Here is a 25252-nt window from a genome sequence, read left to right as displayed (position 1 = left end):
AAGCATATTAATGTGTTAGAATGGACCAGTCAATGGTGCAGCGAAATCTGGTTATACATCTACAGTACACAGGGAGACTAAACACATAGTAACAATATTTATGACAAACTTCTAAACTTTTCCAGACTCCAACTTCCAGAGTGTCACTCCCTTAACCCATTTTGCATAAGAACATTATGATGGATTTATGGCAGACATTTGTACTGTGATCAGGCTTTAAATATAAAAGATGAAAACCTGCAGGAAGGAAGGAAGGAAGGAAAGACCTTAAGAGTAAGAGTGGACGGACGGACGGACGGACGGACGGATGGAATAGGGAATAAAGATTTATTTCAATTCCATAATCTCATTTTCTTTTCTATACTTTTTCAGAAACATTTAAATCTCCTACTTTCCTGAACGGTGTAGGAACATTTTGAATAGAGCATAATAGTGTTCAGTCTGAGTCAAACTCCTCCCTGGAGAGATTGCATCATTGTCATCCTCAAAGTGAAGAAACTGATCGACCCACTGCTGAGCAAGTACTTCAAAGAACAGGGATAAGAGAAAACTATTTTCTCAATTGCTGCTTTCCTTATGTCTTATCTCTATTTCTGAGGAATCTCTTGTACACAAATAGATGTGTCCAGATATGATCATTCGGGTCCACACCCAGATGAAAATGTCTAGTTTCTCTCGGATTACCAAAACATTCCAATTGCTCAATCAGATTCGACTGACAGACATGACCAACGGCTTTATCGCTTGTGTGTGAGTAGATTTTATTTCCCTTTATTTTTTTTCACACTTGAGCCCACATCAAAAGACTGAAAGCTGTTCAAAGAAGGTGGAGAAAATGGCTTCCGGTCTTCATGTGAGCTAATCCAAGCCAGGTGGAAGACAGAGGAAGGAATGAAGACTGATGAGAGACTTGATTTACAGATGGAGATCCGGTTCCTGCCAAATCAAGGTTTTCTGAATCTTGTATGCTCTACCAATTCATTTTTGCTTAAAAATGTCATGTAATCTTCAAATGTTTTTTGTTCAGCAATTCATGGACTATTTATCTATTTTGCTTGAGTCTTTATACAAATTTCCAGTTCCCTTTGTGCAACTTTGGGATTTATCTGGTTGCACAAAGTTAACGCCATGTGTATGGTTAAGCGTAGAACCTGTTTTGTATCCCTCCTGATGTCAGCTGAGACAACACAATATTGCCAAAAGCATTTACTTGTCAGCCTCCACACACATGAACATTTCAGGGACATCCAATCTTAATCCCCTGTGATTAAATAAAGTCTTTAGCTAAACATATTCTCATATCAAAACAAAACAAACAAACAAACCTAATATGTTTATTTTCTTCTGCTCTACAATTCTCCACTACATTAAATGTTCACAACTATTTCACTATATTATTCTTAACAGTTAACCCAGTGCAGTCAGATGAATGAGAGGTTAACAGGATAATGTCTTCCTTACCATCACCAGCAGGGAACTCAATAATAATAATCAAGCAAAATGGAACAAATTATATAATGTTTCTATACTTTATCATGGCATATGGTACATGTCTCTGAAAATTTTGCAAGTGCTTTTGTTAATCTAACCATAGATAATCCTTGTGGAAAAGCAAGCAATACTACACTCTTAATGTTAATGTACCTTAACAATAAATACGGTGGATGCTGTCTTCTTGTGACTTGCGACATGATTTAGTTATAAATTTCCTCCTCAGGCTGCTATTTTTCACTTTTGGCCAAGGAGAGCTTTACGTCTTCTCCTGCATCTGTAAAGTTGCTACAGCTTTGTTGCTTCACTGACTGTGCTCTGTATTAAAATGGCTAAAACAGAAAAAAAAGAAAAATGAACACTTGTGTTCTATCACTCTAATGGTTTTCATTAAAACGTTAAGAAGAGGCAGTGTGCTAAAAACCATCTGTGGCGGGTTAAATGTTCATTAGTCCTAAAAGAAAAAAGCAGACAGGATATTATTCATGCAAATGACTCAGCAAACAAATGTTTTCTCATTGTTTCCAGCTGTTGCATTAGCTTATGGCTTGGCCTACAGGCTCTAAAGACCTTGTCTGCATTAACAGTAATTGTTAAAGGAAAGTTTTGGTTTAGGCTTTACCGTAATTAAACCCATTTCAACATAAGTGTATTAACTTAATGAAGTGCTGCTCATGTCCGGAGCTTATGGTCAGCCGCAAAACATCTCATTTAAACGTCCTCCCCGGTTTGTAATGGCCAGTGAAGGCATATACAGAGAAGAGATGCCCAGAGAACAAAAACAATCCCTCTCAACTGTTTAAACTTGAACTCCAGCAGGCAGATAGAGGTAGGGTTTGGGGTCAGCGCCTCCCACCAAACATCAAAGTTCGCCAGAATCAGAAGATAGATGGTCCGGCTAAGTGAGCAAAAACAGCTGGGCCCTAGCAAAACAAAGATGATATAAGTGGCTTCCTCCTCAGTGGCGGATCCAGAGCAGTCAACAATGATAAGCCGCAGCTTATATTGTGTTTGAAGCACAGAACCACCCCTCCTTCCACCCTCCAACCAGCACCCTGAAAACGAGACAATTTAGAGCCTTGTGTAATGCAAGAGGAAATATAAACTGTGATCTTTGAACCCAGTCAAAAGAGAAAGGCCTGGATTATGTCTGTGCACCATGTTGGGAAAGTAGTGGTAGTGACTATTACTTAAAAGAAATATGATTTGTGAAAGCTTTTGAAGATCTTTTAATGTGGGCTGGAAAAATATGAAGGAGCTGCAAAGGATAAAAACTATAATGAAAATGATGACATGTTTAAAGATTTCCCATGATTGGAAATTTTGAAATTTTTTCTGTATTTGTTCATGTGTCTGTTTTTCTGTTTTGGCTTGAAGAACGTGGCTGAAAGAACATGTTACTTGTGCTTTAACCATGGATGCCTTCAGTAGGTTTTCAAAACGGTTCCATCTTGGGGTGGCAGACAAAAGCCAGAAGGCAGAAGGTATATGCATATAAAATATATATACTTTTCAGCCCCTCTATTAAGTATACCCTGTTTTAACTGGGTTGGATGTCTTTTACCTACAGGACAGCCTTCATTATCTATGGCTCAGATTCAAGAAAGTATCTTAAACATTTCTCAGAGATTTTGGTCCATTTTGACACGATAGCTTCATGCAGTTGCCGCTTACACGTACATGTACATTTCCCATTCCAACACATTAAAAAGAAGCTCTAATAGATCTGGTGCGATCTGGTGAAATTGGAAGCCTTGTGTTTAAGAGACCTGAGATTATTTGGGCCTTGTGACATGACACTACCACCACTGCATGGTTGGTTTAAGGCAGGATGGATCCATGCTTTTATGTTTACACCAAATTCTGACCCCAACATCTATATGTTGCAGCTGAAATCAAGTCTCATAGGATCAGGCCACGTTTTTCCAGTCCGATATAGTCTAGTTTTGATGAGCCTGGTTGAACTGAAGCCTCAGTTTTCTGTTCTTAGCTAAAAGTCGAGCATCCAGGATCTCCACAAAACTGCAGCTCACATTTTCCTTTTTTCTGAGTATTCTTTGTAAACCCCAGAGATCACGTCAGAAAATTCTCGCAGATGAACAGTTTCTAAAAAAGTTTTGCCTGTCCGGCATCGACAACAATCCCACATTCAAAGTCACTTAAATCCCTTTTCTTCCCCATTCTGATACTCTGTTTGAACCTCGGCAAGTTGACTTCACCATGTTTGCATGCCTATATTCATTAAGACACAGCTATGTGATTGACTGGTTTGTTACCTGTGTTAACAAAATTAACAGGTGTACCCCAGAAAGTGGCCAGGAAGTATGTACAGTACTCTGCAAAATTTTTAGGCAGGTGTGAAAAAATGCTGTAGACAAAGAATATTTTCAAAAATGGAAGTGTTGATTATTTATTTTCATCAATCAACAAAATGCAGTGAATGAAAAAAAAGTGAAATCTAAATCAAATCAATATTTGGTGTGACCACCCTTTGCCTTCAAAACAGCATCAATTCTTCAATTCACACAGTTTTTGAAGGAACTCGGCTGGTAGGTTGTTCCAAACATTTTGGAGAACTAGCCACAGATATTCTGTGGATGTTGGCTTTCTCACATCCTTCTGTCTCTTCATGTAATCCCAGAAACACTCGATGATGTTGAGATCTGTGGGGGCCATGCCATCACTTCCAGTAATTCTTGTTCTTCTTTACACTGAATATAGTTTAATGACTTTAATGACTTTGGCTGTAGGCTTGGGTTTGCTCATTTAGCATTTTGTAAAATGATACAAATAAACTATCATCATTTACATTTCTGTAAGCATTGTTTGTGTACAGCAGTTTTTCACACCTGCCTAAAACATTTGCACAGTATTGTATACTGCTGAGAAAAGGTTTTTGCCCACTTACAGATTTTTCTCACTTAAATGTTACAAATAATCAATTAAATTTTAATATTGGACAAAATAACCTGAGTAATAACAAAGAATGATTTAATTTATGAATGGCCAAATGCTATCCATCTAAAGAATGTGTTTTGTATATAACCAGCCCAGAATTTGTGCATAAGCAGTAGAAATTGTTTCTCTAAATTATGGCTGTTAACTTTTTTCAAGTACTGCTTGCATATCCTGTTAAATTTTGCTTGCGTGACATTGGTGTGATAAAGATTATATTACTAAACTGGAAAAATTTTGCTGTTTTAGAAGCCAAATAGAAGCAAAAACATTTGTTTGAATTAATGCCAGTACTCTTGTATAATCCAACAAATTTCACAAGGTTAATAAGCCAGACCTGTATAGGGGATTATGCAGTATTATGGAAACAACGGAGCTAACATGATTATGTTGTGGACACACTGTTGCATGATAAGATTACTATGTTAATAGTATCATTATAGAAGCCTGTGTCTGCACCGTTAACCTTTATAAATATATTTTCCTTTAATCAAACACACACCTTAATCATATCAGAAGGGACTGCAGTACTACACAACCTTTCAAAAGCTGTAAACTTGTGTCCTTCTTCTCCATGTCTCACTGAGGCAGCAGGTTGTATTATGGACACAAATTTTATAAATGGACTTATAGTACTTCCCCTTCATCATTTAAAAAACCGTGTGTGGAATTTATTGCGGTATATGTCGAGAACTGCTACCTGTATCAGTGATGTATTCATTTACAATATACTGCTGTCTTCATTGTTTAGTATTTTGATATGAAGACATGCCTCTTCCTGATATGTCTGTTTAAGAGCTTTACTTTTATAACTTGTATCCCTTGATATCTAAATTGGAAGGTCTACTTACAGGATGTAATGCTTACATTTTTCAAATGAGTACCTGGGGATGTCTGATCTCAGGTAATAACTTCGTAATACACATCTCTCTGTACATATGTGAGTTCAGCTATCTGCGATTTTGATGTTGCACCCCTTGTAAGCAGTCTGGTTGTGTTTTAGTACGTATTTTCATGTGCAAGGCTAAACTGTGTGGTTTAGGCCATCCACCGTATATTCTGGATTCAATGATTTTCTTCCCCAACAATCTAAATATTTTGTACCTTGTACAATGAAATGGATAGTGAAAGAAAGACCACTGTGCCTCATGTGTCAGGTGACTTGGTCTGCTTAGCAGCTGAAACGCTATCTGGAACTGCACTATAAGATGTTATGAGATGAATTATCAATGCATTATATCCAAGCAGAGAGCGAACATGCTATTGTTGGCTGAATACTCTAACAAACGGCATCAAACAGCAGGAACATCATGTGTCAATCCTGTATCAAATCCGATATGTCAGTATAAAAGGAACACATTATGCCATTGTTTCTGGGTTGCCATTTCGTAAGAACTCAACATGTGGACTTATGTTTTGTGTTCAGACAATTTTTTTCTTTATCAATTAGCCATTTTTAAGGAGTTCACCTGACATGTACCATGCACCGCCACCAGGAGGTGATCTCCCACTGACCTGGGACCCACCAGCATCTCAACTGTCTTATCTGCGTTAATATATAAAGAGTTGGTGAGCATTACACACAGCATCAGGTATCAGCAATCTATGGTTCTTTAAGTTGGAATTTGGGGTTAGCAGACTGAGTATAAAAGTGTCATCAGAACATTTCACAGCTGGGAATTGTGATTAGTTATTAGTGTAAAATGTGAATAAAAAGGTGAACTCACAGATTGTTAGCTTGGTACATAGTTCATACGTCATGGAATCTAGAGGGTCTGTAAGTAAGAACAGAAATGTCCAGTGTTACTAACATCTGTTTCTACCACAGCTAACTTGTACACACCTTTGGTTTCCAATAACATTTTACACCCTTATATCCTGACTCAAATCTTAATACTTTTTTCTGTAATTCCAAGGTAAATATTCCTCACTTTTACTCTTTTTGCATTTAATGAACAAAGTACTCACAAATGTGGGAGTATATCTTTTACATATGAATTGTTAGGGCACCAGCTCATCTTAAACACATCTGACCAGAACCTTGAAGAAGCCTATCCCAATCAAGTAGCTACAAAACTACAAAATTACCATCCCCAGATTACAGTTTCTTTGGGGTGCAGAAGGGATCTTCCAGACGCATTCATCCCCTGGGGCTGTCCAGAGTCACAGTTAGGTCTCGTGAGAGAGACAGTTGAAGATATTACAGCCAGGCTGTTGGGGCTCCATCTGGACCCTTGAATTAAACATCAGCCCCCTGGACCCCTTGCCTCAAAGACTGAGCGACAAGGGAACCAAAGCCAATTAACCTTTTTAGATGTTTCTGTGTAGCCAATAAGAGGGAAGTTCAATGATTTACAAAAGAATTTGATCTTACAAGTACACTGGATTATATTTGTGTGACATTATTTGGACAGATGGGTGATATATATTCAATTGCAATGACTGCAGTCATCATAGTCTAAGTGAATAATTCAAAAATATTTCCTTCTAATAACGGGAAGATAAGAAAACTATTAAAAGCTGAGCATGGAAAATGCTGAATGTAACACAATACCACTATGTCGTCAGTAGTGAGTCACCATGCAACTAAGTTCTCGTGACGCTATGAGGTAACAGCCACACATGAGACTTCGCCTGGAAAAGCAGAAGTCTGCAGCTTTTGGACACATTTTCTCCAGTTGTTCTTCTAGTCAACCAAAGTTTAGCCACAAATCATGCTGCTTTACAAGCCTAACTGTTCACTACTGTCGAAAAAAAATTATAAATGATATTTTTTCTTGATTATATAAATCACCTTTCATGTTGAAGAACTGGGATGTAAACACCAGATTTATTCAGACATGGAAAAATATTTCCAGCATAACAGGATGCAGGAAGCATGATTTAACTTTCACTGAGTGGCTCCATTAACATTCCAAATAAAATGTCTGGGATTTATTTCAGCACTGAGCAGTCTGAATGTATTAGGACTATAATATGTTTTCATGGAGCTGGCTCTGCTCCAAAAACACTGAATTTGAAGGGAAACATATGCTGCGGGGTCAAGATGCTGACTTTGTTTTTAGGTGTGTTTTAGTGTTCACACTAATGCAGGATGTTGAGTAGGGAAGTCACATGAAAAGAGCCAAAGGCCCAAATGTCCAGTGATTACAGTATTATAGATAATGAAAAAGTAATGTAGAAAGTTTTAAACAAGCATCATTTTTCTGAAGTAGGTCCAGGAGGGTGGTTTTTTGCAATATAAAATGTTTACAACAGTAGCAACTAGAAATTCATGACATTCGGTGCTCAGATTACCGCCCCCCGCACCCCCCCATCTGACACCTCCATCTTTCTATCTCCTCAAGGAGGGAAAACGTGTAATGATTGCCAAGCTGGGAGAAACAGGTGTTCATCATGCTTTGGGTGTCTTTGAAGGTGCTGAGAGTTAAAGAAAGAGTGTGAATCACTGCTAATTGTGCGAAATTGTAGTTTGTGGAGGTGTAAAGTGAACTCATTGCAATGTAGCTTCAGCCAAGACGGTTATACTTTGGAGGGCTGAAGATAACACGAATGATGCAGTTAAAGAGGAATTTCTGGATGTTCGCTAAACAATGATACAGTTTACAGGAAAAACTGCAAGAAAATGGGAATGTTTCTCGTTGTGATACAGGGAGAAGCTTAAGAAATTCAAACAGTAAATTAAAAAGAATAAATTAAGATTGTATCTGAGCAAAAGAAAAAAAGATTGGTTTCCTAGAGCCTTTATCATTAAATAAATCTTGAGTGAAATACAATTTTCTTATGTTTGTGAAAGAGCTCATTTCTCAAGAGAGGGTTTTATAATATTTTTTAATTGAACACACTGTCACTAATTCAAACATGTATGCAACAGATTTGCCAAAGGCCACAGCTAATCTTTAATCGCTTATTTTAACAGAACAGATATTCATAACTAAATAATTTTAGAAAAGATAGATGGATGATCCTTTGTATTCTTTGTCAGGCCAAAAGCAATAGCCAGGATTAATAATATAAAACACCAGTAGGTAAATAGCTGACTAGGGATATATCTCAGTAACTGCTTCGAATAATTCCAGCGATTTAATAATCTGTATGTATATTACATCTCTAAAATATGCGTTGTGAGCTTTTTTTTCCCTTTAGAGCACACATATCTACAAAAAAGCATTTTTTATTTCTTTGTTAGCCTCTGCAAATAAATAGAGTTATACAACATAAAAAGAAAGCATTTTACATATCAGAGTATAACTTTAATCGTTTAATTGTTTACATTTTAGCAGTAGGGCGCAAAATAAAAGGCCCAGGTTTTAGACCTCACAGAGGAAATACAAACAAAAACAGTCTAGGCTCCAGGAAGTTGAGAAAAAAAAAATCCAGGAACCCATAGTGGAAACACCTTAACAGGTGTTCTGCTGTTTTTCCCTTTTTTCCTCTCATCTCATTGAGATGTATACCACATATAGTATCTGCCTTTAGATTTTAAATCTTGGGCTTCTGTAGTAACATTTATCTGTGTTGTTTACTGTCCAAAGCAATATTCAATGTACCTCTATTAGTGCCCCTGGCTTTCTTCATTTGCTCCCCGTGCCACCGGCAAAACGAGGTAGATTTTGTGCTGCATTCACTTGCCATTGGACATATGATATTTCCTCAGTAAACACTTGTTCTGATGGATATAAGTTCCACAGTGGGATTAAATGTGTTGATTTTTTTATGTATTATATTTACTGTAATTAATGTAGCAAAAATAACATATTAAACAGAGATTTTCCTATCAATGCTGTCAGCTGCATCCCCAGCAAGCCATAAAGCTTTAATTTGGGCAGCTACTTTTTTTGTAATCGTGGCCTGTTTTAATGATTGAAATCCGGGCTTTCTCTAAAAAGTGAATGTTTTTCACCCTTTACAATAAGGTTTGCAGTGAGAGAGAGACTGTGTTGACTGCTGTAGCTTCCTGTTTGTGTGTGTCAAGTAACCAGCCCTGCAATGTAAGTGAAGCTATGCAGAGTGCTGCTGAAGCATTTGACTTTACGATGTTCAAAGCTAAGTGTTATGCTCAAAAAGCAGGAAAACAATGTTTCTTGTAAGTTTTGGCACATATGATTAACTGGAACTGCTGTCACAAGCTAAATTATCAAATACTTATTTAAAAATAGAGTAAACATGCTAGGCTGAGCCTACCCCTTTCACAAACTGCTGCTCATTAATACATAATCAGTAGGACTCAGATATTAGTTTACAGAAGAATGTAACTGTGTGTGTTAACTTAAATATATGAAACAAATCATTAAGCTATGCAGATGTTTAAAGTGACACATTGACAGGACATAATATTAGCCTAACTGAGTGTTGGGGCAGCATGCCATGCCTGACCTGCAGAAACTCTTGATGGGACAAAATATATTTTGCTGAAAGACATAAACTGCAGAGTCCAGAATGTCATTGGTGGTGGGTCAATACTGATCAAATGCAGTTTGTACATAAACAAACTAGAATATGTCAAACAAATATCTAAACAAGGACCTAAACCAGCCCACAGTAGTTCCCTTGATGCCTACAACATGTTCAAGCCTCTGTAAAAAGAGTATAATGGTGTACTAGTGCAGCACCGAGATCCAAGAAGGCAAGTATTGATATACAGGTCCTTCTCAAAATATTAGCATATTGTGATAAAGTTCATTATTTTCCATAATGTCATGATGAAAATTTAACATTCATATATTTTAGATTCATTGCACACTAACTGAAATATTTCAGGTCTTTTATTGTCTTAATACGGATGATTTTGGCATACAGCTCATGAAAACCCAAAATTCCTATCTCACAAAATTAGCATATTTCATCCGACCAATAAAAGAAAAGTGTTTTTAATACAAAAAACGTCAACCTTCAAATAATCATGTACAGTTATGCACTCAATACTTGGTTGGGAATCCTTTGGCAGAAATGACTGCTTCAATGCGGCGTGGCATGGAGGCAATCAGCCTGTGGCACTGCTGAGGTCTTATGGAGGCCCAGGATGCTTCGATAGCGGCCTTTAGCCCATCCAGAGTGTTGGGTCTTGAGTCTCTCAACGTTCTCTTCACAATATCCCACAGATTCTCTATGGGGTTCAGGTCAGGAGAGTTGGCAGGCCAATTGAGCACAGTGATACCATGGTCAGTAAACCATTTACCAGTGGTTTTGGCACTGTGAGCAGGTGCCAGGTCATGCTGAAAAATGAAATCTTCATCTCCATAAAGCTTTTCAGCAGATGGAAGCATGAAGTGCTCCAAAATCTCCTGATAGCTAGCTGCATTGACCCTGCCCTTGATAAAACACAGTGGACCAACACCAGCAGCTGACACGGCACCCCAGACCATCACTGACTGTGGGTACTTGACACTGGACTTCTGGCATTTTGGCATTTCCTTCTCCCCAGTCTTCCTCCAGACTCTGGCACCTTGATTTCTGAATGACATGCAGAATTTGCTTTCATCCGAAAAAAGTACTTTGGACCACTGAGCAACAGTCCAGTGCTGCTTCTCTGTAGCCCAGGTCTGAGGAATGCGGCACCTGTAGCCCATTTCCTGCACACGCCTGTGCACGGTGGCTCTGGATGTTTCTACTCCAGACTCAGTCCACTGCTTCCGCAGGTCCCCCAATGTCTGGAATCGGCCCTTCTCCACAATCTTCCTCAGGGTCCGGTCACCTCTTCTCGTTGTGCAGCGTTTTCTGCCACACGTTTTTCTTCCCACAGACTTCCCACTGAGGTGCCTTGATACAGCACTCTGGGAACAGCCTATTCGTTCAGAAATTTATTTCTGTGTCTTACCCTCTTGCTTGAGTGTGTCAATAGTGGCCTTCTGGACAGCAGTCAGGTCGGCAGTCTTATCCATGACTGGGGTTTTGAGTGATGAACCAGGCTGGGAGTTTTAAAGGCCTCAGGAATCTTTTGCAGGTGTTTAGAGTTAACTCGTTGATTCAGATGATTAGGTTCATAGCTCGTTTAGAGACCCTTTTAATGATATGCTAATTTTGTGAGATAGGAATTTTGGGTTTTCATGAGCTGTATGCCAAAATCATCCGTATTAAGACAATAAAAGACCTGAAATATTTCAGTTAGTGTGCAATGAATCTAAAATATATGAATGTTAAATTTTCATCATGACATTATGGAAAATAATGAACTTTATCACAATATGCTAATATTTTGAGAAGGACCTGTACATTATGTGATGCTATAGGAAATATATTAGTGACATTCATGCTGTTTCTGTGCTATAGTGAACCTGGCTGAAACTGTTTAAATATGTTTTTAATTTACAGAGTAAATCTTTTTTGAGAACTACTTTTTTGAAAATTTAATATAAGAAACGACAGTTAAATTAGCTCTATACAGCAACATATGATTAAGGGGTACACGTTTTGAGTTATAGGTTTACAGGACATATGAGTAGCTTTCAATGCTGCGTGTTTTTGCAGCACGTTGAGGTTAACCTATCCAGTCCTCCTGTTAGGAGCAAATATATATTGCTGTCAAGAAAAACTGATACCTTCTAGTCCAGAATGGCATTGCAGAGTGTGCTTATAAGGATGAAATGCAGTTGTTATTGCATTGCACATTAAACGTACTGAGTTCACACACATACTTATATCATTAAGATAATTTGTCCAAGCCTTGAACCCTGTGACATTCCATGAATTAGTGGTGTGTGCTAAATTTACCCTTTAAACTATTTAGTTTACAAGCATACACTGTACATGACAAGCATTTTAATGAAGTATGGGACTGGGAATTATTATTCTTAAATGACCTGGATTGGTATTGAAGGCAGACAACCCTGATGGGAACCTCCCTAAATCCAAGTAAGTATAGAAAATATGTGGAAAAGACAGTAAAGCATTTTTTTTTATTTCTGCTAAAGGGCAATCTGAATATATAATTGACTTGGCAAGACAAAACAAATCCATCATGGGTTTAGTGACTTACTCAATTATGTCATGTTTGGTAACAAAATACAATTGTCATTTAAGCACAAACCTTTAGCTTTCCGATGATATTGACATTGCGTTTTTGAAACTGACTGCAGTCTCTTGAGTAACAGTTCCTCCCTGTTAAGATGTACTTCCCTTTTAGGGGTGGAAGTGTGTTTTTTCAGTTGCATATATACTTAAGCTTTCAAAAACAACAACTCTTTCAGATTAGACTTTGTCCTGATCAGATCTTGGATACCATCCTAACTTGAAAGACTCTGGACGACTAAAAAGGAGATCTTTTTGTGCAGATGATGGTGTGTTTTATCGCCACACTTGGTCAAATCCTTTTGTTGGGATGCATCAGCTTTACAGCAGCAAATAGCAAAACTTGTCAAATATATGCTGCTGTTGGGGATAGTGTGACACTGGCTTTTAATTATGAAGGACTGGCAAAGTCACATACTTTGAGATGGACTCATGGCACCATAATAATTTTCCTCAAACAGCAAGGCAGAGTGACCATTGGAAAACCAGAAGACATCACTACAACTGGATCTATTTTGCTGAAGAGTGTAAAGTTGCAAAGTGAAGGGACTTACCGAGGAGACGCCCTGCATCCTAATGGTACTCTGGCTAAAACTTGGACTGGTCAGCTTTGTGTGATGGAAAAAGTATCAAAACCTCGACTCAATTATATCTGTGACACCAACACTGTTAACCTTAACTGTCATGTCTCCAAGCCTCAGGGTTTGTTTTTCTCATGGACACTTGATAAAACTACCTTATCAAGTGAAACAAGACAAACTCTCAGCATATCTTTGAGCCAGCTGAAAGAGAAGAGCAGCTTTTCTTGTAGCGTGGCAAACAAGGTGAGCGCGGAGAGCAGTGAGACTGTTCAGCCAATATGCAAAGCCCATACGCTTTGCTTTAAACCCAACATTGTTCTCGGAGTGCTGGCAGGAGGAGCAGTTCTGATTTTTGTTCTGCTCATCATTATCACAGTTTTATGCTGCTCATACAGGCGCACCAAAACTAAAATGCAGCTCAGTGACAAAGGGGAATTTAACCTGCTTTCTGTAAACAAGGGAGAGGCTGAGTCTATCACAATGTATGAGAATATACACAATGTGGAGAGCTGTCCATCCCCAAGTCCACAGCCTTCACCAAGAGCCTGTTACGAGAACATCTCCAAGCTGGATGTTAAGACTGAAACTAAGCCTCCACAGCTGTCCACAGCTGCTGAGGGGCAACAACCGTCTCCGGTGCCGAAGCCGAGGACAAAGAATGCCAAGACACCAGACATCTGAGTTTAAAGATCTCATTCAACACAAGAAGTAGATATGAAGCAAGTTGAAGGCGTGATTATGTGCATTAGGAAATAGTGAAAATCAAGCAGGAAGGTACCTGTTTACAGGAAAAGAAAGGGATAGAATTTTATTTTAGACTGTGGGATTGATTATGTTGCATGATTTAAATAGTAATGTGATATGAAGCATAGGTGGTCTATTTTAGTTTTTCTTAATGAACTTAGTTGTTTAGTTTCTTTTTCTATTTTTATTTACATTTTTGCTAAAGCTAAGCATTCCCACAGTAAAATGCTGCCACCACCATGTTTCACTGTGGTAATTGTGTGTTCAGGGCAGTTTTAATGTTCCACCAAACGCATCGTATTGTATGTAAGCCATCCAATCACAGTTCTTCCACATCTTTATTGATTGCTTGTTTAAAGGGAAATTCTTTTTTGAGGAATTGCTGGTCTGTTTTTGTGGGTTTTTTTTCTACTTTTATTCATTTTTTTCTCTTTATAGTAGTTAACACCAAAGACATTTGCTGTTTTATTCATGTGTGAGAAACTTAAACTGTGGCTGGATTAGTCAGAGAACCCCTGGAACAGTTTCAAGTGATCATTCTGGTACATTAACAACAAAACGTACATTTGTAGGGGTTCTTCTGTGACTGCAAGGCTTGTTTTTCTCACTTCCTTTTTTCCTTTAACCTTATTTTCTTAAATTCTTGTCATCTTAATAAAACTCATGTGTTTAACTGCCAAGGTAATCGCCTCATGTTTGTTGATGCCTTTCTACAGCAGGACAGAGGCAGACACATGATGAAGGTAATATTTAATCATAAAACCCAACAACTTACAGAATTCACTCAAAACACAAAGGAACCAGGGTGGGAGCAACAGTAAAATGCAGCAGAAAAAGACAGAAACTGAGACTTAAATGCTGGAGATTGTGATTACCCTACAAGGAGCAGGTGGTTTGTTAGAAACATGGTGCAGCTATGAGGGGAGGCAAGTAGCTGAAATTGAACTGAGGAAATGGGAGAAATGGCTGATGGAACACAGAAAGGGAAGCAAATACATAGAAACCAAAACAGAGTACAAAGAAGAAACAAGTCATAACCTAACATAAGAACTAATCAAGAGTCAAACCAAAAGGTGACAAAGTAATTCAGTAATAGGAGCAACATGAATTCAATACAGAGCTCATGAACCAATTTCAAAATCAAACAGAAAGTAAGATCTACAGAGAATAACAGTAACTCTGGACTGCAGCTCAGAGCTGACATTAAATACATGTACAAAACAAAACCTGAGGAATCTTAAACCTAAGCTATGGACTTTATAAGAAAAGCAAGAAGGGAGAAATATATAAAAAAAAAAGATAAAACACAAAACCAGTTCCAAAGTGTATGACATAACATAATTCTACCCATCAATTTACTTTAAGTATACAAAACCACATATCACATGTTGCACCATGTCACTACAGAGATGAAGCTACAATTAAAAAGTTAGAAAGTATAAAAAAAAGATTAACATTTGGAACTCTGCAAAATAACTATGAGTTCTGCTGAGGCCAGTTTGTCGGATTAAACATACCTTTGGAAAAGAACAGCCATTAAGCAGGTAAAATAAATATAATTTTCCTGAAGCCCACATTTCTGTATTATAAAAGGTTTTATTGGCCTGATGTAATACTAAAATCTTCTAAATTAAATGTCATGTTTTCATTAGTTATAAGCACAAAACCATTACGATTAGCATTATTATAGGCTTGAAACCTTAGTCTGTATGTAATAATATACGTGTTTCACTCAGTGAGTTGAGTAATGGAAATACATTTACATTTTAATGATATTGTAATGTATTGAATATGTATAAAATATGCAGAAAATGGGATGTAGACATTGTTTTTGTGTTTTTTTAAGTTGCAAAGTTTATAAAAAAAAAAAAAAAAAAAGAAACACTGTGTGAACATATGCCATGTCAGTTTAACTCGTAAAAACAGACATTTCTCAGGTATTCTTCTTTGTTTAAACCTTCAAAAGCTTTATGATACATGAAAGTATGTGGGCATGGCTAAGCCTCAAAATCTGACTTCTCGCCATAAAAGACTAAATTGATATAGCTCCTACAAGGAAAGTCACAGACAAATGAAACCTTCTGCGATTCATCTGCCTTTAGGCCTGAGCAATATTCAATGGTCACATGCTTACATAATGGAAGCCCCGCCCCCTGAGAACAGGAAGTGTCACGTTTTCCTTTACAGAGTCAATGTTTTATGTTCTTCACCTAATCACTGTGAAACTGTCCCAAGTAACAGATAACATGATGCTCTTAGACAGTCGCCAGTACTGACTGCTTTAGCTGGACAGTGTGGCCATGAGGGAGTGGCGAATTCTGATGTCACGCCACGGCCATACGTTTGGCTCTAAATTACACATGGATGGTCCGATTCACTCCAAACTGAATATGGTTGATCTTTGTCAGCCCCTAAAAAGCTCTATTGGATTACATTGACATTTGGATCAATAGCACCCCCTAGGACACTTGAAGGGCTTTATCTCCCTCATACATCATCGGATCCACTTGAAATGTAGTATACATGATCATGACTTAATAATGGACATGTTGACACAGTCAATTGATGTTGTTTTAGCCCTGCTCATTAACAAACGAGTGCAGCTTCCATCTGGAAGGTCCGATTTACTCCAAATTTTTAATGCTTTTTGCCAGACCAAAACTCTGCATGACCGAAGATCATATCACATGTTGCTCACAGTGCCACCTACTGGCGACGTCTTGAAGTGAAGCGGTGTCATCGTGTGTGGCATGTAGGAGGCGATGCCAGGCTCTCGTGGTCGCTGCACAGGCCGAGTTGCGCTGAGGTGCGAGGGCCTTCAAGGCTGCTTGCAGCTTTAATTATAGGCTTGAAACCTTAGTCTGTATGTAATAATATACGTGTTTCACTCAGTGAATTGAGTAATGGAAATAAATTTACACTTTAATGATATTGTAATGTTTTGAATATATATAAAATATGTAGAAAATGGGACGTAGACATTTTTTTTTTTTTTACAGTTGCAAAATTTATAAAAAAAAAAAAAAGAAACACTGTGTGAACATATGCCATGTCAGTTTAACTCGTAAAAACAGACATTTCTGAGGTATTCTTCTTTGTTTAAACCTTGCGTGTGCAGCACATTCATGAGGCACTGATAAAAAGACGACCATGCAGTGGGCAGCTGGGCAACTTGGCAGCCTTTGTTGCTTAACTGTAAACATCTGGCTTTACTTATCAAGACGATTTTTGTTAGCTTTTACTTCAGTGTAGTAGAACCTTTAAATGTACATTTTTTGCACATTATGAAATTCAGATTAACATCTTTACAACTGCAATGTAGAACCACATGGACATAGTCATCTATTTGCGCTTCTTGCCTGGGAGCCAGAACTAGAGACTGGCATATTTATTTTTTGCTTACAAAATGCCATGTCCTGCTAGTGTTCATAGTGTTCATAGTGACAATCACCATTTTATTTTATTAGGGTTTTATGTGATAGACCAACACAAAATAGTGTGTAATGGTTATCTACATTGTTATCTACATTTTTCACTAATGAAAATGTGCAGTACTAGTTGTTCCACAGTGTTTTGTATGTAAAAAGTAAAATTTTAGTGTCATCTGAGCAGAGCACCTTCTTCCATGTATTTGACTTGTGACAAACTTTAACTTGAACTTCTTAGTAATTTCTTTCAACAGCAGCTTTCTTCTTGGCTTTTCGCATCAAGACTTCTTAAACTGGACATTATTAGGGGTATATAAGTAAATGATGTGGAAAACAAATCAACAAATTTCTCAGATTTTTATTAGTAAAAAAAGAAAGCCATGTGTCTTTCTTTTCACTGCCCACTGATTGTTGTTGGTCTGTCATATAAAATTCAAATTTTATTATAAAATAAAATGTGAAAAAGTTCAAGTGGTAGGAATAATCTTGCAAAGCTCTGTATGGTATTCTGTTATTATACTGTAATTAACCTTAACAGAAACTAAATTCTGTTAAAGATCTAGTATTTTCTGAAATTAATCCTATAAATGGTTACTCAGACATTTGGATATTCAATATTTGGATACACTTAGATATTCAAAATTTTGCAAATTGGGAATTAAAACTGTTAAGAAAGTAATAGTGATCTGATAGCTTTAAAGCACCCTCCACCAATATTAGTACAAGTAAAGATGTGCACAAACCAAAAACCTACCGTTCTGACACAACAATAGGTTGCCTAAAATATAACAAAGGCAGGCAAACAGATCTACTACCACAGACAGAAATATAATAATTTGACCCACATCTGCTTGAGTAGGTGGTTTTTCCTATACCTACCTCTATTATGATAGTATTTGTGTTTCTTTTACCAATGTTTTACACATATTGTCTTTGAAATAAATAAAGATGTCAAAAGAGATCTTGTACGTGCATGGACAAGTACATTAAGAAGCTTATCTGTCTTAAACCCATCCCGTTGTTCCAGCCTCCCATGTGTCAGCATTTATGTACATAAAATTTGCTTGCTTGCAAGAAGTTATTAAAAGGAGAAAAAAAAATCAATAGAGAAATGGATTTGCCAAGACAAATATCTATTATCTCCAAAGGGTGAATGGTAATCCACACTTGAAAGTGTTTGCTGTCTTGCCTAATGCTGTGTGACAGCTACATAATGGGATCCCCCTGAGCGTCATCACCCAAAACTTACAAACCAATGTCATCTTTTGTCAGGTCCTGCTCCACTTCTGCTCTGTTTTACATGCTGAAATTTCTGTTCCAGCCAGCTGGGATTTGGCAGTAAGCTGGTAAGACAATCTTCTTTTTTTCCCTGCTACTTCATCTAAGTCTCAGTGTTTCTTAAGAAAAAACTGCTGTTTGAAATGATATCTCTTCCTAAAACCATGTGTTAGAGACAGAAATATAAGGTAACACACACAGCCATACTGTACTCTCACGCATACTGCACACTGGACTAGAATTTTATTTTACAACTTAATGAAACACATCTCATATGGGGATGCCATATCTATCCAGGAAGTGGAAGGGAAATACTTCTGAAATGTGTTTAATCAGTTGCTTTTGGAGCATGGAGAAAAACCCTTTTGATGTTGGCTTGTGTGTGTCCAGAAAAGAGGTCAATTACCCATGGAAACTAATTCTACTTATGTCTGAGCATTCTTATTAAAGTCCTCTTATTGTCCTTGGCTGCCAAGTCTGGGGTGAGTACAAATCAGAACATCAGAAGTCAGCCAGTACTATGCCATTTTTTATCAGATTTGACCAAAAACAGACATTATTGTCATGAACTATCAGCATTCTTGAGTGGACTCTGTGTTCTGTGACCTAAGTAATATTTTTTCACAGACTTAACTTGCACACTGCACCAAATTAGCTCAAGCCACGATCTTCCAATTTATTGCAAGAACAATGTGGGCAATTACAGTAGAAGTTCAGTGGCATATTGACTTTAAGTGGCATTTTGATTACAGTTACTATCTTTAACAGTCATTCTGGGTGGAATAAGACATTTGTTAACCGAGCACTTCCCAGCAATGAATAAAAAATGGTGTTTCTGAATTTTTCATCATTTGTACCAACTCGTGTTACTTTTTCTCCCTCCACTTGTACTCTGCACAGTGTTTTTCCATTGCAGTAAATGCAATATGGACTTGTTTAATGGATTTTAGTTGAATGTTCCAACTTGGTTCTCAAAACCTTGGGACAGATTTGGAACTCATCTAGGACATTACGGCTTTTTTTGGGATGCAATGGTCATAGTTTCCTAAGAAAATTAAAAATGTTTTATCAAGTTATCAAATCACAGGCATTTTTTTTCCTTCTGACTCCTCTGACATTAAACCTCCACATAAATGTTGGTGTGGCCTCTGGCATTGAGTTCTACTTTCAGGCCTTAAGAACATAGCAGTTCAGTAAGTGTATGTGTCCTTAAATGCTGTCAAATGGAGAATTGTCTTGATTTTCACCAATATTCGCGTAATTGACCAGGTGTTAAAAAAAACAGATAACAATTCCCCAAACTTTCCACTGGTAATCAAAACTTAATCATACCTGTAGCAGATATAGGTTTAAAGTAATATGTAATTTCTTATCATTTTATTGTTTTAATTCCATATGAATCTTACATGACATATGGAGCATGTAACAAAACAATTCTCCAGGCATTTAGATAAAAATGTATCATATTGTTTACTAACAACCCTAATCCCTAAATCTTTGTGTTAAACAAGCAGCCAAGCAGTTCAGTTTAAAATGTGGGGTCACCGGTGTTTGGATCGGCTGGGCGGCAATGGTGGAGGTGAGCTGGATAGTGTTTCTCCCTGGGCGGTCGTTGCAGTGGCAGTGATGTAGTGTTTTTTGTGGCTGAGGGGGGCGTGGTGGGGGACACTCGTCCTGGGTGCCTGCCGCTGGCCGGGGACCTCTTGGTGGGTGAGTTTGTCCCGTCATGGTGCGGTGTCGGGGGTCCTGTTGTGGGTGCGGTGCTCGGTGGGGTCTGCCCTGTTGCACCAGCGGGCGGGGGTGGCGTTGCGTGGGGCCCTTGCCTTGCCATTGCGGCGCGCTGTGTGGTGGGGGAGCGGGGTGCAGCGGGGGTGCTTAGAGTGGGGCTGTGTGTGGAGCTTGCGCTGTGTGGGTGTGGCTTCATTGGCATCTCGGCTTTGGAGTTGACCTGTGGTGGTGTGCCCCTGTGGGGGAGGGGATTCGTGGTGTTTGGGTTCAGGGGCATGTGTTCGATATTGGTGTCCTTGTTGGGGGTGGCCCTGTGGGGAGGTTCATGTTGGGGTTCACTGGGGGTGGGACACTCATGGGGTTGGGATCGGAGCTCATTGGGGTGTCGGGACTGCTCCGTCCTGGGGCGGCTCCGGTTGGCAGGCTGATTTGAGCCATGTGGACCCCTCTTTTGTACATAGCCCCCTCTCCGGAGGTGGATGGGGGTTGTTGGGGACTGGGTTCGGGGCAGGGGGATGGGGGCCGGGCCGGGGTTACCCGGGTCTGGGCGGTACCGGCGCTGTCTGCCTGTCTCTTCCCCAGGAGGGAAGGGGACCACCTCCTGGCTCCGGGGGCTGGTTGCCCCTAGGGGATACCGGTGCCTGGAATTGGGAGTATAGAGTATGCATGGGGAGTGTGACTGATTGTATGACGTCCATTGTTGTTTGTTTTTACGATGGATGCGAGTGATTTTATGTGTATGCATGAGAGTGGCAGTGGGTGATTGTGATTGTATGTGCCTGTTTTTGTTTTGTTTTTTGTGACAGGTTGGGTCTTGGACTGCTCCCTCTCCTGGATTAGCTTAGGACCCCCATATTATGGGGTGCCTATTTCCTCCCTGCCACACTACCTGCCGGTGGTTGGAGTCTCTGCCCTCTGGTGTACTTGTGGTTCTCGGTGTCCGGGGCTGGGTGCTTTGGTGTGTGCGGGCTCACTCCTGGTGGCTGCTTGCCGGGGCCTGGCCCCCTGGACTATGTCGGGCCTCTGCTTGGGGGGTGGTGTGTCCCGGGGTCTTGGGTCTCTGGGTCCATGGCTGGCATCTGCTAGGCCATGGATTGCTGCCGGCAGGGCCTGTGGGCTCGTCGCTGCGGCTCCCTGGGGCTTCTGCACTGTCGCTGTTGGGTAGTTCCCCTGGGACTCTCCATTGCTCTTCTCTGGGGGGGTTGCGGTAGTCCTGGCGGTGGTTCTCCTGGGGTTCCTGTGCTTTGGGGGCCATTTGGATGTCTGTGGCTCAGATCTAATCAATTTCCGTCCAGGGACCATGGGGCAGGTCTGTGGGTCCTCAAACTCGCTATTGCATATTTTTGTGGAGAAACCTTGTATACAAAAGTGTGTCAACACTCATATTCACAGGTGGTAAGTTTCAGGTATTGACAGATACACAGATGTTCTATATTGGGCTGCACCTCTCACTAAATACATTTTACATTCATAAGTACCGTGTACTATTTTGTTAAAAAGAAAAAACAGCTGCAGGTGTATAAGCAAGCAGGGTGTAATCTTGTATTCTTTTCATCCTTCTTTCTCTCCTCCACTCTTTCCTCCTTTTCTCCCCTGTTTCCCTTTTGCCCCATCTCTCTCTTTTTCAAGCTTCTTTTTCCTTTTCATTACAGTCTCCGTGTCCGAAACAATTGAAATATTCCCAAAGAGGTTTATAATAAAAATTATTTTATAAATATCAAGCAGAGCTTTAAAGCATTAGCTGTGGTGCTCCGCTTGTGAAAGTAAATCTGTTGGGCAATTTCTTGGCACTCAGACAACAATTCTGAGCGCTACTCTGCCGGACAGGACAGGGTAAAAAAAAAAAAAAGAAATGTCTTTCCACATCTTGACAACATTATTCTCTTATTGTTAGAACAATAATGTTGGAACCCTGTGTCTGATTACATCTATTTTTGTGTATATGAGCATGCGGGACTGAAATATAGGCCTTGTGCCAGCAATTATGAACAACTTTATCCCTTTGAACATATGTAAATCAAATTACACAACCATTTGTAGTAAAATAAGTTAATCTTTCATTTTAAATGCAAAAGAAAACATGTGTTTTAGTCATGTTACAAATGGTGGATGGTAAAAGATCATTTTGCAGGGCTGTTTGCTTAACCTTGTATATTTGCTGTCATTCAACTGGTGAATCTCAGACTTTTTTCTTTGTCATTTGTTGTCACAAATTCCAGATACATCTAAAAAACGTTCTAGGATAATCAGCTGAAGACACAAGAAAAGAGGAAACTTCAGGCCACAACTGCTTTAAAGAAGACCTATCATTTCTGCCGCAATCTGAGCTCTGTAATAAAAATGCTTCTATCGGACAAATTACCCAGCTATGGTCTTGCACCTGATATAAATCAGATGGGGAAAAAATTCCACCTACTGCTCTAATAAGCATTTTGCTTGGCATTCATGCAAAGATCAAACATTTACCCTGCACTCTTGTGTAGATAGTGTTTGTGTGCCAACATTACAGCCTGGTAATGAAAGAAGTAAAGTAAGCTCCCTGCTGGTTATGATGCATGTTTTGCTAACTTTATTCTTTTTTATGCTTTGATATACAGGACATTAGCATTCAAGATGAATCCCCCTGAAAGCTACAAACAGAAAAAATTGTTGGCACCCCTGGTACAGATGTGCAAAAGAGCATTAAAATAAATTCATAGTAGCATAATCTCACGTTGAAGAATTATGAAAGAAACCAGCTTTTGATTTGAGTATATACTCCAGATAAAACCCCTTGTTGTCTTTTACAGAATTACCTGTGGCACAATTGTTGGTACCTCTAAGAATCTGTATAAGTGTAGCTGAGTTTTTTTTTTTTTTTTTTCATTTATATTTACTTAGATAAAATGATAAGAGTTTGTTGGATTTCTTAAAAAGTACTTCTTGATTTGTTGTTTCCCTAAGGTATAAATATGATGCGACATGAAGGCCTATGTCTTTTGGCCACCAGCAATTAGGCTTGACAAGTACCTGTATTTACGAACACAAGTCAAGTTAAGACTCATGGATTTGTCCTGATGATGACACTAGAGCCCAAGTGATACATGGCGTGAAAGTTCTGAAGAAGTTCCACATCTGCTTTGAGTTACATATGATGAGGCCTAATCACCTTCAAATCAAACCTAAAATCCCTTGTAAGTATGTCTGAGAACCTTTTAGCTCATTCATAGTTTTTCATCAATAGTTATGGAGCTAACAAAATAGCTCCATGTGCTAGCATATGCAATCAGAAGCCATTTGTTCACTCAACCAATGTTTAAAAGATAAAATAGCTGGCTTGTTGATTATTTTCTCGTTTAATGTATAAGTGTTAATGTTCCTACACGTTTATCCATACCTGCTTTAGGAGAGACTGTTTGTTCACATGTAAGAATGCTGGTCTGAAAGTCTTGTACATAAATTATTAAGAGTTCAGGACAGGTGAAAACTAAGTCCTGTCCAATTTGTGCAAATGACTGTCTGCAGGGGTGCCAACAATTGTATCAAAAGTATCTTTGTTAAAACGCAGAGATTTCTTAACATTACACATTACATTTACACATCTTTGCAGTGACCAGACATGGCAACAACAGAAGAGGATCCCTTCAGCCTTATTTTGTGTGTTCTCATGTCGGGATAACAGTATGTATGTCAACAATAGCTCAAGATGAGAGAGGTGTAAAAGTGAAACAGAGGCCCAACAATACAAGGTTTTGCTTTGACTATGACATGCTTATCAAATAAAGCATCAATATCACACTCCGACAACCTCTCTGTGTGGCCTCCCTTTTGGAAAACCGCCTCAGAAGTATTATATGATCAAAATACATTTGACCATGATACAGCATTTGGACATGTTATCTAATGCTGCTATGGAAACCCACGTGGCAAAGAAAATAACATGGACAAAGTAAACACAAATTAAAGCTGTGTATGATAAGCATTTCATACAGTTTGTATTGTGCTTATGCAGCAACATTATAAACAGTCCTTGTTGGCTGCAGGCTTTAAATGAGTTGACAAAGGTGAACACTGTAACATGACTTTCCAATTAGGAATATAGCAAATTCTGTGTCTAACGAGTGTTCTGGTCCAATTAATCCAACACGAGTCTCATCCTTATGGCAACCAACAGACAGTCTGGTCAAAGTGGCTGCCGAAGCTTCACTTTGTGCCAAAAAATGTGTCATAAGCAGCTGGGCAGAGCATGCCGTATGGTTCCCGCACCAGATGGAGCGCTAAAACTGATTTAATCCTGCTGTCAATCGCACCACATAAGATATTTTCCTACAATGACAAATTAGGTGCCATTATATGTGCAACATCAGTAAACAGAGGCTCATGTATATTTTTTTAAGCTCTTGATGATTATTCATTTATTAAGGTGGCATAATGCCTGTTTTGCAGTATTACAAAATTAAAGTCAAGGTTACATAGATGGTAGGGTTATAGTAAAGACCACCTAACTTGAGATTCGGTTAAGACCAAGACCAGACAATACCAAGATCGTGACTTTTAGTGAAGCGAGAACAAGTCAAAGACTAAATCCAAGACCAAACCAAATCGAGACCATTTACAAGACCACTGCTATAATCATAACAGTGTAGTTGGTGCTGTAAATGTTTACAGAAAATCTTCCTGTGGCAACTTGTTAAACATAATAACATCATAAAGACCTCGAAACTAACTGTTTGTTCTGGTACACAACCTTTTTCAGTGCACTTTGACAACATTTAGGTGAGCCCAAACTTGTATGTACAGGGGTTGGACAATTAAACTGAAACACCTGTCATTTTAGTATGGGAGGTTTCATGGCTAAATTGGACCAGCCTGGTAGCCAGTCTTCATTGATTGCACATTGTACCAGTAAGAGCAGAGTGTGAAGGTTCAATTAGCAGGGTAAGAGCACAGTTTTGCTCAAAATATCGAAATGCACACAACATTATGGGTGACATACCAGTGTTCAAAAGAGGACAAATTGTTGGTGCACGTCTTGCTGGCGCATCAGTGACCAAGACAGCA

General features: G+C 38.8%; 1 protein-coding gene and 1 long non-coding RNA gene across 3 annotated transcripts; both read left to right on the top strand.

The window, feature by feature from the left end:
- The first annotated feature begins 563 nt into the window (after positions 1–563).
- On the top strand, positions 564–23992 carry LOC124879578. Of its 2 annotated transcripts, none has more exons than XR_007041052.1 (3): positions 564–750; positions 18479–18552; positions 22432–23992. It is a non-coding gene; the product is annotated as an uncharacterized LOC124879578 (long non-coding RNA). The 2 variants fall into 2 exon arrangements; XR_007041053.1 differs by having other exon boundaries at positions 564–949.
- LOC124879574 lies at positions 12611–14458 on the top strand. Its single transcript, XM_047384237.1, has one exon. It carries the CDS (start codon positions 12717–12719, stop codon positions 13713–13715), a length of 999 nt encoding a protein of 332 aa, XP_047240193.1. The 5' UTR covers positions 12611–12716; the 3' UTR covers positions 13716–14458.
- Positions 23993–25252: the final 1260 nt, after the last annotated feature.

Source organism: Girardinichthys multiradiatus, chromosome 2 (assembly GCF_021462225.1).
Source record: "Girardinichthys multiradiatus isolate DD_20200921_A chromosome 2, DD_fGirMul_XY1, whole genome shotgun sequence".
In the NCBI taxonomy this organism is placed as follows: Eukaryota; Metazoa; Chordata; class Actinopteri; order Cyprinodontiformes; family Goodeidae; genus Girardinichthys; species Girardinichthys multiradiatus.
Note: the sequence above shows the minus strand (reverse complement) of the source record. Positions and strands in the feature narration are given on the sequence as shown.

Coding starts and splice junctions, on each gene's coding strand:
- LOC124879574 (XM_047384237.1), top strand. CDS start 12,717: ATGATGGTGTGTTTTATCGCCACACTTGGTCAAATCCTTTTGTTGGGA.